Here is a 14,281-nt window from a genome sequence, read left to right as displayed (position 1 = left end):
CTGGTCTAGGTCAGTGGCCAAGTTGTGCTGCCATCACTGGGAGTCTCGGGATAGGGAGTATCTCTCCTCCACTTCCTGGCATTCTGGATTCCCAGTCTACTGCCTTAGCTCTGACACTTGAGCATCTGGTATCAGCCTCTTAGCATGTCCAGGGTTGCAGCAGCAGGTGTTACTAGGGGCATCTGGATGGGGCAAGTCACACTGTTTCTACACACACAAACCCTCCTAAATAACATCTTTTTTTATCTACTCTAAATATCAACTAGCTCACCAAAGCCGGCTTTGAAAAAAAAAAAGTCACAAGAAGGCATCAGGCTAGAATAGATGAATAAATATTGGAGGGAGAAGAGTGCTTCCATTCGGTGAAAGGCTACAATAGCTCCAGCTTCCAGGCAGCCAAGCAGGACCCTGGGCACTCAGGTGATGGAATTAAGTACTTTGCATCCTTTTGCATGAGCTGTTGTGAGACCATCCTCTTTTGCTCTAGTCCACAAAATGGGGAGGGCTCTCCCAAAATACCTGGCCTGTGCAACTGAAATGACCTAAAATTATAGAACCAACCTTGCCTGTACAACAGAATCATATATGATTTTTTATAAGATTTTATTTATTTACGAAAGAGAGAGAGCATGCATGCAAGCAGGGGGAGGAGCTAAGGGAAAGAATCCCAGGCAGACTCCTCTGAGTGTGGAGCCCCACAGGGGCTTAATCCCACAACCCTGAGACCATGACCTGAGCCAACACCAAGAGTCAGACTCCCAACTGACTGAGCCACCCAGGCGCCCTATAGATGAAATTTTTAAATCAGAATCTTTGAGCCTGAGATCCAAGCATCAATTTTTTAATATAGCTGTAATGGTATGCATTGTATTATATACACTATATAATTAAGATACAATAAACAGCACATAGTTAAACAGTTTGATAAGTTGTGACATAAATACATATTCTGATCCATCACTGCAATTAAGATGATGAACATAGACATCACGTCCTAAGGTTTCTTCACACCTTTTGTAATCCTTCCCTACCTTCTCCATCCCCACAAACATTGATCTGCTTTCTGTTGCTGTAGATAAATTTATATTTTCTAGAATTGTATATAAATGGAATCATATAGTGCATACATTTTCTTTCATCTGGCTTCATTAACTCAAAATTCTTTTGAGATTTCCCTATGTGATTATGTGACAATTCCGCTGTGGGATATCCCACAACTTGTTGATCTCTTCACCTGTCACCAAACATTTGAGTTGTTTCCAGTTTGGGACCATTACAAAGAAAGCTACTCTGAACACATATGTGTAGATTTTTGTCTAGATCTATGCTTTCTTTTTTCATGGATAAACAGCTCACAGTGGGATGACTGAATCAAGTGGCAGCTCAATTTTAAGAAGGTACCAAACAGTTTTGCAAAGTGGTTGCACCATTTTACATTTTCACCAACAGTACAGGAGCGTTCCAGTGGTTCTACATCCTCTCCAATCTTGCGGACAGTGGGTGTGCAATACATCTCACCATACATTTAACTTGCATTTCCCTAATGACTGATGGTATTGAGCATCTTTTCTTTTCATGCGCATTGCCCCCCCCCCTTCTTTGACATTATGTATATCTCTTTTGGTGAAGTTTCAGTCCAGATCTTTAGGGATGAGATATAAGCATCAATTAAAAATAAAAATAAAATCTCCCTGGTGATTCTAAATGTTTAGCCAGGATTAAGCACTACTGTCATACTGGAAAACTTAGTGCAAACCTCTCCTTTAATCATGTGGAACCTGAAATCTAGAAAGAGATTGGGTTGCTTGTAGAGCAAAACAATGAAATCACCCTTAAAATGATTGTGGCCACTAGGGAGCAATTCTTCACCTAACTACCTTGATTCCATCAGTGGGACAATGTGTCTATCTGTGGCAAGACTTACTGTGTTCAGACTTACTGGTCTATGTTTCAACCTGATCATTCACCATTTCACTTACTTATCTGAGTATTTGTTCTATAATACACATTTGAAGGAAATGACTAATTTTGAATTTGCAACAGTATTATAACTATGGTGACGTGGAAGGGAAAATGGTCTCAGGATTTCACGTATAGTGTGGACTATACAACTCTAGGGGGCTCCATTCACATGTACTATGATGTGAAAGGCATTCCTAGAGTTGCGCAGTGCACAATCTATGCAACCCTATTTAGTTACCCTAAACAACCTGAAACTCTAATATTTGGGTCTCACCTTCTAACTGTGAAATCATAGGAAGGTCAGGAAGGTCAGTTGAATCTCTGAATTTTGGTTTAAAATCTATAAAATTGGGATAATTAATGCTCACAGGATAGATATGGATGAAATGAGGTCATGTGTGGATGGAACTGGAGGGTATTATGCTGAGTGAAATAAGTCAATCGGAGAAGGACAAACATTATATGGTCTCATTCATTGGGGAATATAAAAAAATAGTGAAGGGAATAAAGGGGAAAGGAGAAAAAAATGAGTGGGAAATATCAGAAAGGGAGACAGAACATGAGAGACTTCTAACTCTGGGAAACGAACTAGGGGTGGTAGAAGGGGAGGTGGGTGGGGGGTGGGGGTGACTGGGTGACGGGCACTGAGGGGAACACTTGATGGGCTGAGCACTGGGTGTTATTCTGTATGTTAGCAAATTGAACACCAATAAAAAAATAAATTTAATAAAAAAGAAAAAAGAAATGTCATGTTAGGGATTAGCAAACCCAAGTGCCTATGGGAGCTAAGCAGTAACTTAAATGAGTGAAGTAGGTCAGGTCAGAGAGGTGATAAAGAAATGATGGGGCTCATGACAAATTGTCTACTCAGCTCTAGCTGATTATAGCCTATAAAAAGGCTGGAATACAGTGACCAGAGCTTCTGTTTTTTTAAAGAAGTCAAAAAACAAAATATTTGTGGTCAACATAGTCCACTGATGAATGTGAAAAGGCTTTATGAATTAGAAGTCACCTTATGTATTTATAGGGCATCATTATATAGCTTAACTCAAGCTGTGGGCCAGTCCGTGAGCAAGTAGGGTAGATATTTATCTTGCCCCCTCCTCTTGCCATGGAGGCAAGCCAACCTAGGAAGCCAGGTCATGATTCAAAGGTTGTATGGTCTGAATGGGATTGAAAAAGAGGTGTTAGGTAAGTTGAGGCTTAATGGCATTATGCTAAAATAACCTGATGCATTCACTTCACAGGGCAGGTGATTGATTTGGACTTGGAACTATTCAAAGTTCAAGTTGCTATGACTTCCTCTCCTGTGGATAATACTCATATGGGCATAGTCGGTGTCTGTCATAGTGACCTTTCTTTCTCTACCATGCCATGGCTGATCAACTCCCTGTCTGCTGGAAACACCTTTTCTCTATATGTCTTAATGCACCCAACTGGGTTATAAAGTTGTGGGTGGTGGAGTGGCTCCCAGTGACTTGCACCAGCTCAGGAGTGCTGATCATGTGCATCTCTTCCCCGTTCTGCATTCAGTGATGTCATACTGGAACCTTGAAATTAGCCACGGTCCAAGTATTTATACTAGAGAAATTGGCAAACATTACAAATGGAGTTTATCCCTCTCACCCGCAGAAAACTGGTTGCTGAACACTAAGTAGCACACCGCTGGTCATGCGTGTTATAGAGTTTGTAGCCTTGTTACCTCTTCCATGTGTGTATTTCTAATTTGACCTATTATGGGCCGATCTTCTACTTGACATGTAGAGAGCAATGTGCTGACATTATTTCTAAGATCTTAGAGGGTATCTTGTGTTGTCCCCAGGGTATCTTTCTGGCCCCATGGAAAGCTGGTCTAAGGCTCCTCCTGACCCTCAGCAGAATGCTTCCCATCACACCCCTCACCTAGCAAAATAATTCATGTGGAGGCTTTGTTCCAGCTAGTGGGAAGGATTTCATGAGATCATTTATTCTAACTAGCTAGTATTGACACAGTGTGTAACTCTCCTTAGACTCTTTGTATTTTTATAGGCAACAGAGACAGCCCAAGGGAAGAGAACCAAGGGGTGAGATCCCTGGCAGCATTGCAGGCTGCTGGGGAGTTACTTGTGATCGAGGATCTTTATGACAGTTCTTAAATGCTCTCAGGTTGGCTATAACCTAAGAGTAACCCCACTAATTAATTTTGTGAGTCTGGGAAGAAGAAATAATAATAATAATAATAATAATAATAATAATAATAATAATAGCAATGATGATGAGATGATGCTTCATTATCCTTCCCAGTAATGTCCCAGGGAATTTCTCTGACTTTTGGTAATCGTCAAATAGAAGTGATAAACTTATAAAACTTGATTGGGATCTCTGTGACTCAGTGACAGAAAATTCCCTGTTGAAAAGCAAAGATTTATTCCCCACAATTTGGCAAGGCCCTAAGGATGGGCCTGTCCATCCCTTCTTGTTTTGCAATGACATCCGGAAAAAGTACAGTAACTCAGAGGAAGTAAATTCAGGTTTCCTGTGTCCCAGGAGCACCCTCCCATTGACTAGCTTGCTTCTTCCTCATTTCTAGAACTTCCACTTCCCTGAACATTCTTCTGGATGCAGTGAACAGGCTACACCTGGATATGCCTAATCAACAAATATCTTAGGGAAATACACACTTGAGAGAACCTCCAAACACACAATCCTAGAAGCTGCTGTCTGGTGTTCTTGGGGATAGATGACTCAGTGGCAGGCCCGGGCTGGCCCTCAGTTCGTAGGCTGGTCTGGGCAGCTTCTGTCAGTTTTCAGAGGCTCTCCTATGGCTTTTCACTCTCTGGCATGCTTCTTGTTCAGCTCTATGGTTATATGACTCATATAGTGTCTTCTTTTCAAGACCTAATATTCCAGGGACTCAGCTGACTCATACATGAGGGATAGGCATGAGGTACGTACAGAGCAGTCTGCTGAAGATGGGATTTATTGATTTTGAGAAAATAGACTTAGGGAAGGATAAAAGGCAGAATAATGAGGATCTTTAATCCAGAGCCTTCCCAGGGCATTATTTCAACATGTTCTGCCAAACCCAGTCTTTGGCTAAACCACATACTTTCTAGATAACTGCTCTTAATTTTCATTTATATCTAATCACACTTTATTTATTTTTTAAAAGATTTTATTTATTTGAGAGAGAGAGAGCCCACCAGCAGGGGGAGGGGCAGGCAGAGAGAGAGAGAGAGAGAGAGAGAGAGAGAGAGAGAGAAGCAGCCTTCCAGCTAAGCAGGGAGCCCCATGTAGGGCTCAATCCCAGGACCCTGGAATTATGAGCTGAGCCAAAGGCAGATGCTTAAATGACTAAGCCACCAGCACCTCTGTCTACTCACATTTTAAAAAAGGAATCATGCATCAATTTTTGAGGAAGTGGAACCAACCCTAGAGACTCCTATAATAATAAATCCTTATATTTATATGATAACTTTATAGTTTACAAAGCTTATTATCTCACTTGATCCTTACAGAAACCCTATGAGGTTGATATTTTTATTTGGAGATTTCCCCAAAAATGTCATAGGAGCACAGAGACTTGAACCCAGGTCTATAGAATCCAGAGTGCAGGCTAAAAAACAAACAAACAAAATGATACGATATTTAAAAACCAAACTCAAAAAAAAAAAAAAAAAAACCACCAAACTTGTGCCAAAGCTCTTTATAGAAGCACTTTTGTGCGGAACTCATGGCAAATTTGATCATGAGCTCCTTTTCCCTCCCCAAAATGCCCCAGATTCTGGGAGCTCTTGTTAGGACATGGCCTTTCCTATAACACTGAGTCTTTAGGTAGTGATGTTCCAAATCATAGTAGTATTATTCAGTACAGTTCTGCATGCAACTTCTCTCTATACTATAAAGTAAAAAAAAAAAAAAAAAAAAAAAGTTGCTTTTTTTTTTTTTTAATGGAATATTGGGCCATCTTGTGAGTGTACCCTTTTTCTACCCAAAAAGGAATCAGATACTCCCTAAGAGGACAGCAGCTCTAGGCTTCTCCCTTGGAAGTCTAGTTAACTGTGGGTGTACCTGCCAATACTCTAGTTTACACAGTGCTGAGGAGGGTTGGATGAATCCCTCTTGGTGAAAGTACTTCTGAAAACTCTAGAGTTCTGGTAGGTGAATCTACCATTTTCAGTTGAAAAGGAAGCCAGTAAACTTTTTCAGATGGGCAAGGAGTATGCAAAATAACACATATATTTAGGAAGGGCTTATTGACATGAGAATCCTAATGACTGCTGGTTCAAGGCATCACTCTGCCCCACCACCAAATTATTGTATTTATTCTCAAAGCCCTTTTCATTAAGCATTAATTACATTTTTCTATACTTTTAAAGTCACATAAATTTAACTCTGGTTGGTTGCATGAGCCAAAATCCCCCTGTTACCCTCATAAACTTCTCCCCCACTACTCAGGAGAGGAACATTCTAGCGTGCCCATGAAGTAGGGCTCCTCCTGGCTGGGGCTGTCTGAGCAGCTCTCCAGAGAGAAGGGGCTCTGGGTTGGAAAAGTGATCTTTCAGGAGACATAACTATGTCAAGATAAAAAGAAGCAAGACTGGTCCTGCAGGGTCAAGCCTCAAAAACCCAGAAAGCACTTAATATATGCATCAGTTGGAATAGGAGGCAGAGAAGGTTGGAAAGATGCCCAGCTAGGTGGTCAAGAGGGATGGAACTTACCAGTGAAAAGGGTGGTTCAGGACCCAAGTCCACAAGCTCTGAGCATCTGCCAGCATGACAGAGTGTTTGAACCAGAGTGATCCATTAAGTGGGCCAACTCAGGACACAAAAATCAGTTGACCTCTTATAATTTCTTAATCATCAAAAATTATCTTTTGGTTCATTTGATTAGTATAGATTCTTCTTTATTAAAAAATAATCTCTTATCCTGAAAGTTATTATGTGATCTTCAGAGGTAATGTGCAGTTTTATATCATACTCAAGCCCCAGAGTCCAAACTTGTTGTCAGCATCTGCTTTGGAGGTAGGTATTAAAGATCAGTTAGTCTTTGGGCACTACTACTTCATGATGTCTTAACTCATGAGAGGCTGAAGAAGGAAGAGGAATGACTATTTACAGTAAGAGCCATCATCCTTTCCAGGCCACTAAAATGTACATACTCTCTGTCGAGTTACCTCTCTTTCAATAACAGGTTCTTGGGAAGCTGAATCTGTTATAAAACCTTGGACTCATCAAGGAAGGGCCTTGGATGGAAAACTCTCTTCCAGCAACCAGAAATGCTCATGCCTCCCTTGCTGAGTAGTGCTGGAAACAAGCCAGTTCCTGGTCCATCCCTCACCTCTTTCTTCAGACAGAGGCTCGGAGCTCCTTCACTTTCATTCATGGCCTCAACTCCCAGACTCTACTTTAACCCTAGCCTTTCTCTCTCTGAACTAGAACCATATATTTTTTAAAAGATTTATTTATTCGTGAGAGAGAGAGAGAGAGGCAGAGAGAGAGAGAGAGAGGCAGAGACACAGGCAGTGGGAGAAGCAGGCTCCATGCAGGGAGCCTGATGTGGGACTCGATCCTGGGTCTCCAAGATCACACCCTGGGCTGAAGGCGGCGCTAAACCGCTGAGCCACTCGGGCTGCCCCTTGAACTATCTTGAACTCTAAGGCCACTTTGGCCAGTTCCATCCAAGATGCATGAATATTATTATTATTAATTATTATGAATATTATTACCAACTTCTGTTAACAAGAATTAACATTTACAGAGCACTAACCACATGGCAGCCATGTAACAAACCTTCATTACCTTCATTAACTTCATTGGATTCACTAATCTTCATTAACTAATTGAATTCCCATAACACTTTGAGGTTGGTACTAATAATTAGCCCCATCTTACAGATGAGGAAGCCAAGGATTTGGGTGGTAACTTGTCTAATATCGCACAGTTGTTGAACAGTGAGGCCATTTAGAATTCCTTCATGGATTCCGAATCACGTAGAAAATTACAGGATTTCAGCCTTAGTAATTTTGACTCCAGAGCCTGGGCTCAACCATTAGGCAATGTTCCCTCCAGAAGTGACCTTGACCCACCTCCCCAGAGCATCTTGCTGTGGACTCCTATACACCAAACACAGCCAATGATGACAAGTGGTCATGAAGGCTTTCTTTGTTGAAATTTAAGCTTAACAATAGTTGGTTTGAAGCGTAGTTATTAGAAAGCAAGTCACAATCTGGAGGGAGAGAGACAAGGGAAGTCTGAGAACTCATCAAAGTCAAGCAGTCCCCACTGTGTGGCTCCTGGTGTAACGTCTTGAAAACACACGTGTTATGTAGTAAGCTTAGGTAAAATGCTGAAAAAGACACAAAATCACACCTAAGACCCTGCCCACATGGGAAGACTGTCAAGAATTACCTACACCTCAGATGGGGCGCCCTACCGAAGGCCACAGAGAAGACTGGTTCTCCTCAGAGCCCACTACTTACTTCTCACGTCATGGGCATTTCCTAACAAATAAGCAAATAAGTGTCTTTATAATGTTCTGTGATTCAGAATCAGTGAAGGAATAAGCCTTTGGTGCTTATTTATGAAGGACGTATCACAAATACCTGGTGTCTCAAATGGCTTTTGAGAGGAAAGAACACTGAACAGTAGTTCTCAGGCCGCATTCACTAATCTAACCTTCTCATATGATTCCAAAAACATTTTTTAAATATTTAATTAATTGAGAGAGAGAGAGAGTAGGTGTGTGCACACGAAAGCAAAGTGGGCAGGGGCATGTGGAGAGGCAGATTCCCTGCTGAGCAGGGAGCCAGGTGTGGGACTCAATCCCAGGACCCTGAGATCATGAGCTGACAGCAGATGCTTAGCTGACTGAGCCACCCAGGCACTTTTTTTTTTTTTTTTTAACAAACCTAGATGTAAGAAGAAAACCACTTGAGTTAATGTGGATAAATAAGAAAATGAGAAAAAATAAAAATCACAGATACTCGCCCAAGTTCATTTAATATAGACAGGATGATATAGATGGATAGATAGAACAGCTAAGGAGTTGTCAATGATTACTTTATTGAGCATTACAAGGTGTGCAGCATTGTACATAGCCTGAAAATGTCAAGCTGACTTTTGTCACACCCTCTGCAAAGGTTCCCCTCATTTCCATGGTTCTGTGGGCTTTCTTCCCATGCTCCGGGGCGCACACTGCTAGTACCCCTCTTGCAGCGCTCAGCATGATGTGTTACAGCTGTCACCTGCACCATGTGTTCTCTCCACTAGATTTCTGAACTCTTCCAAGATGGGATCCACATATTCCTGATCTCTGCAAACTCGATGTTCAAATACACTTGTTACAGATGAATGACTGAATGATGAGTGCTTCATTCTAGTACCTTCTCCCAACTCCCTAGTTTGCATCTAGGTGGAAGTGCTAATGGTGAGAGAGAAGCCAACATTCAAAAGGCACAATGGAAAAGAGGAGTGTCCCAAGGCGTGGCTCAACCACAGACTAGAAATTAGCTCCATGATAAAGAAAAGTTGGCTGACCTCCCCAGGGCCTGAGAACATAACAGAGCCACAGAAAAATCTTCAAGCTAGACACAGGGCTCATTAGTCTAAATTCTCACCTCGAAGCCCAAAGTAGGTTGATGGGAACAGTCCTGCTGGAGCCAGTTCCAGTAAATCCCAGAGTTTCAGCCAACCTAGTGGTCCAGAGAGGATGGGCTCAGCCACCGAGCCTTAAGGATATATTTTGCTTTATTATCCTTTCCCATATTTCACAAAAGGCCACACAAGAATAAATAAATAAGACACTACACAACTATAAGTGAAAAAGAAGGCATTTCCAAATGGCTCTCAAGAAGCGGTTTGGATGCCTTGTTCCTTGCATGGTGCCAAGGGGTTCAAGCTGCCATGGGCGCCCTCTTTGGGCCTATCAGTATGCAAATTATTCTGAGGGAATACAGATTCTGCAGGAGGCAGTCAGCATGATGCTGTGTGTGGATGGCTAATCATTTCATCACACAGGCTGAATTCGATGGGTGAGTCAGGGGCTAGACTGTTTGATGGACCGAGAAACCCTGCCATGCTCCAGGGAGGCAGCTGAGTAGTAACGCACACACCACAGTATGTGACATCCGAGGTGTGATAGGACAGGTGCAAAAGAGCTTGGCTCCCGATCTGCCAGCAGCCAGCAAAGAAACGAAAGGCAAGCCTGCTGCCCCCTTATGTCTCAGTTTCTTCATCAGTTGAGGGCTTGGCCAGACCATCTCTCTGGTTGCTTCTAAGATTCCCTTCCTTTCAGCCAGCAGGATTCTTGATCCATCAGTACCAAGGCAAACCCTCACCCTGCCACATACCTTCACACTCAAACAGAAGTGTTGCTAAAATACTGCTTAAGATCTTGGATAAATCTAGTGTACATCCCCTATCATGGACCAGTCTGGTGTTCATAATCCCCAACATTGTATCACCAATTGATCAGGATGGCCACTCTTCCACTTTGGGTGCAATTAAATTATTTTTCTGTGACATGTAGCTCACGGCACTCATATTTCTTGTCTACCTACCCACAGCAAATATTATTTCTCTCCATTATTCTCTCCTTGTTGCCTTTCTGGATCCCAGCTGTTTACAACCAAGTTTCAGATGGATGGTACCCTGTACCCCTAAGATCAGTATTTTATACTTGCCCCATTTCTACCTCACGGCAGCTCTTTAGAAAAATCCAGATGATTGCATCTCAGCTGTGGAAGGCAGAGCAAGGTTTGGAAGATTCTGCTTTCTCTTTCAGGAAAAGATTTAAAATGATAAGTGCTTTTTCAAAAAAATAGGGATTAGCTCTTAAATCAAACTTGCATTAACAGGAGAGTTGTTTTCTAACCTCAAACACGCTATAAAAATAATGTCCTAAGACACAGTGATTCTTAATCAAGTTTATGCCTACATAAACTTAGATATATATGGATATGGATTTTTTTTTTCTGAGATGGATAGAATAGTTTTTCTTTTGTGGTTCTTCTGTATATATTTAAACCAAAACAATCATTTAAGGTGGGGGTCAGAGTATTTTGCTGTAATGGGTACTTGTCTGATCCATAACAAAGGTGGATCTAGAATGTTGGAGAGTACAAATTTTCATGGTAGCCAACATGTCAGTCTTTGAGCTCATTCTTAGCCAGAGATTTAATATACATCAAGTTAATCTAAGCTTAGCTAAGGATGTTCTCAGACCTACAGCACCTATTCAAACAGGGCTCTGACCCTTGCACTCTCTTCTTTATACCCGAGAGGACTGTATTATACAGTTTTTTGCCCGTGCATTCAAACTTTGTTATGCCACATTTAACACATAATCCTTATCATTACCTAAAAGAAAAATGCAGCAAAATTCATCTTTGGAAGAAAAAAAACCCCAAACATTACAGGTCCTTGGAAGCCATGGAAAGCTCAGGGATCTAGCAAATTCCTTATCCCTAAGAAAGTTATTTCAACAGGGAAGCATGTCTGTACTTCACCAAGATCAGCTGAGTTGGAGAGAAAGAGAAGCAATGAAAACAAATCGACCAACAACATTTGTATAGGTTTTGCCTTAAGTTTCATAACAGAAACAAGATTTCTTTTCCATTTTCTTAGAAACTCTTTGGATTAAGGTTATACTCTTGCTAACTCTTCCCTTCTCTGTAATTCCTAGTTACCACAAATGAACACCAGAGTATCTCAGGAGGTCCATCCAGTAGCAGAGTGAATAAAAATTCTAATGATTTGGAAGTTTGCCTATATCCCACAGATGACCTACACATACATAATCTCACTCCCCACATCTATCTTTGGCCAAGTCCTAATTATACCATCTTCCTTTGCAAAAGCATGCAAATACCCCTACCAAAGGCCAAAATGTAATGGTAATTGACAGTGAACAGAAACCCATTGTAAAGACAAAGTATTCCAGCTTTCTCTTTAAAAAAAACAAAATCAAATTCACTATAACTGGACACTACTAGCTTTTTTGGAGTTCTATAACTCCCCAGAATTGTCAAAGGTAACCCTGTAACCAATCTTCTTGCAGATACTAAAAATAACCTGAAATACACCACCCATAGTACCAAAAGCAGTGTCAAAGAGCAGAGAGATGGTGCCTCCAAGGCCCACTGCGATGTCCTTGCACACGATTGGAACTGCACCTATGGTGTGCATAGGGAAAGTGGCCACGTCCACAAGGACTCGGACTGGAATGCCCAGAATGCGGCAAACGGCCTTCAGCAGACAACAAAGGATCCGGAGCACGGCCCTGATGATTTTGACCATGACTTTGAGTACCTTCCAGGGAATGCTTGCCAACTCTTCCCCGATGGCCAAGAAGTAGGAGATGGTGGCTGAACCCAGGCGGTAAAGGCAACTCTCGATGCCGTTAATCACTTGCTTGGTAACAAACCACAGGAAATATATAATGTTCTTCAGGATGCCTACTGCAACGTAATAAAGTAACTGGAAAAGCCTGATGACTGGGGTAGTGATGAAGCCCATCAACCTACCCAAGAAGCTCCTCCTCTCCTCCGGTGCCTCCGGAGGCAGCAGAGCTGATCCTTCACTGGTCATGCTAGAGAGGGGACGAGTGTCCTCCTTGGATAGTACCGTCCGCTCCTCGTCCTGGACTTGGTTGACCACCTCCAGGATTTTCTTCATTCTCTCCGTGTCTTGCTCAGTTTCACCACAATTGTCCTGGAACAGCTGGGGGTTAGACGGAAGCAGTTTCTCAAGCTCCTTCACCATCACGTCTTCTATGATGTCACCATCCCGGGTGTGCTGGACAAAGCCCATGGCCCAGCCACCCCCGGGCACGGCACAACAGGCTGCCAGCCAGACAAACGCAGGGATGGTCACTCTGTCCTGAAGTCTGCGATCTGAGGGCACGGCGCCTGCGATGAGGTACAGGTCTTCCCCATTGCCACACTGCGGGGTCAGGGCCCGCTCCATCAGGCTGCGGAGATTCGTGTACCACCGCTCCTGGAAGGACGGGCTCATTGGTACGGCATTCGTGAGAGCGAAGGTGGCCTCTCGGAAATCACTGCTAAGGGAGAATGGGTACAGCTGTCCCCTTTGGTAATCAGGGTCCACATAATCTGTACTCAGGGCCTGCTTGCTTCCCAGGCTGTTCACAGAGGAGATGGCATCAGCCTCATCAGTCAGCTCCCCGAGGGTGCTGGTGGGGTCGTCAATCTGAAAGAAGAGGGCAGGTATTGAGATGCATCCTGTTCACAGGGGAGAGGGTGCTATGAATCACCTGCACTTGGAGCCGTGGCTCTAGAGAAGTCCCCAGGGCACCCGCCCTCCCAGTGCCCGGGTTTGGAAGGGCTTGGTTCTCTGGGGTGCATACACTTCATTCTGCTATCCCACCACCCTGTGTTTGGAAGCAGCTTCCGAATAGGTTGTTTCCTAATTTACTGCCTGATAAGTAAAGAGATCTCTTTACTTAAGAGATAGGTGGTAACACACTCTCTCTCTCTCTCTCTCTCACACACACACACACACACACACACCCCGGGCATTACACGATGAAGTCACTCTATCATATCATTTATAAAACATGAAATCCCAGGGCTTTTTTTCTTTTGTAAGATTTTATTATTCATTCACGAGAGACACAGAGAGAGAGAGAGACAGGGTGAGAGAGAGAGAGAGGCAGAGACAGAGAGAGAGAGAGGCAGAGACAGAGAGAGAGAGAGGCAGAGACACAGGCAGAAGGTAAAGCAGGTTCCATGCAGGGAGCCCGATGTGGGACTCGATCCCAGGACCCCAGGATCACAACCTGAGCTGAAGGTAGATGTTCAACCACTAAGCCCCCCAGGTGCCTCAAAATCCTAGGGTCTTATAATGGTTCAAGCCCTGACCTCTACTGACAGAAAAGCTCATTATGATTCATGCTTCCTGTCTCAAGACCAGTTTTTTAAACCTCTGACAAAACTTTCTTCTGATCCCCGGCTGACTAGTGTTTTAGTGTCATTTGCTATAGAATCATCTGAATAACTAAATAAGATCAGTAGAACAGCTCCCCGTCATCACCACGCTTACTTAGCTCTACAGAACAGCTGAATCTGTCTTGGAAGGCCTCAATTTCTGAAGGAATATCAGTGCGTATGTAACTAAAATACCTAACTCACCAATGGGAAACTGGACTAAAAAGAATATTTGGTTTAGAAAGTCTAACATAAGGGCACCTGGGTGGCTCAGTGGTCTAGTGTCTGCTTTGACTTGGGTCGTGATCCCAGGGTCCTGGGATCCAGTCCCGCATCAGGCTCCCTGCATGGAGCCTGCTTCTCCCTCTGCCTGTGTGTCTGCCTCTGTGTCT

General features: G+C 43.0%; 1 protein-coding gene across 3 annotated transcripts in view; it reads right to left on the bottom strand.

Moving 5' to 3' along the window:
* Positions 1 to 8,989: 8,989 nt before the first annotated feature.
* The window catches only part of ENDOD1 (endonuclease domain containing 1), a 44,264-nt gene continuing 38,972 nt past the window's right edge, over positions 8,990 to 14,281 (bottom strand). For all 3 annotated transcript variants that reach the window (XM_077867512.1, XM_077867509.1, XM_077867510.1), the window contains one exon: positions 8,990 to 13,152. In XM_077867512.1, the coding sequence (XP_077723638.1) occupies positions 11,950 to 13,152 (1,203 nt within the window). In that variant the 3' untranslated portion in view covers positions 8,990 to 11,949. The remainder of the gene's footprint in view (positions 13,153 to 14,281) is intronic.

The sequence above is a fragment of the Canis aureus genome, chromosome 23, assembly GCF_053574225.1.
Source record: "Canis aureus isolate CA01 chromosome 23, VMU_Caureus_v.1.0, whole genome shotgun sequence".
Lineage (NCBI taxonomy): Eukaryota > Metazoa > Chordata > Mammalia > Carnivora > Canidae > Canis > Canis aureus.
Note: the sequence above shows the minus strand (reverse complement) of the source record. Positions and strands in the feature narration are given on the sequence as shown.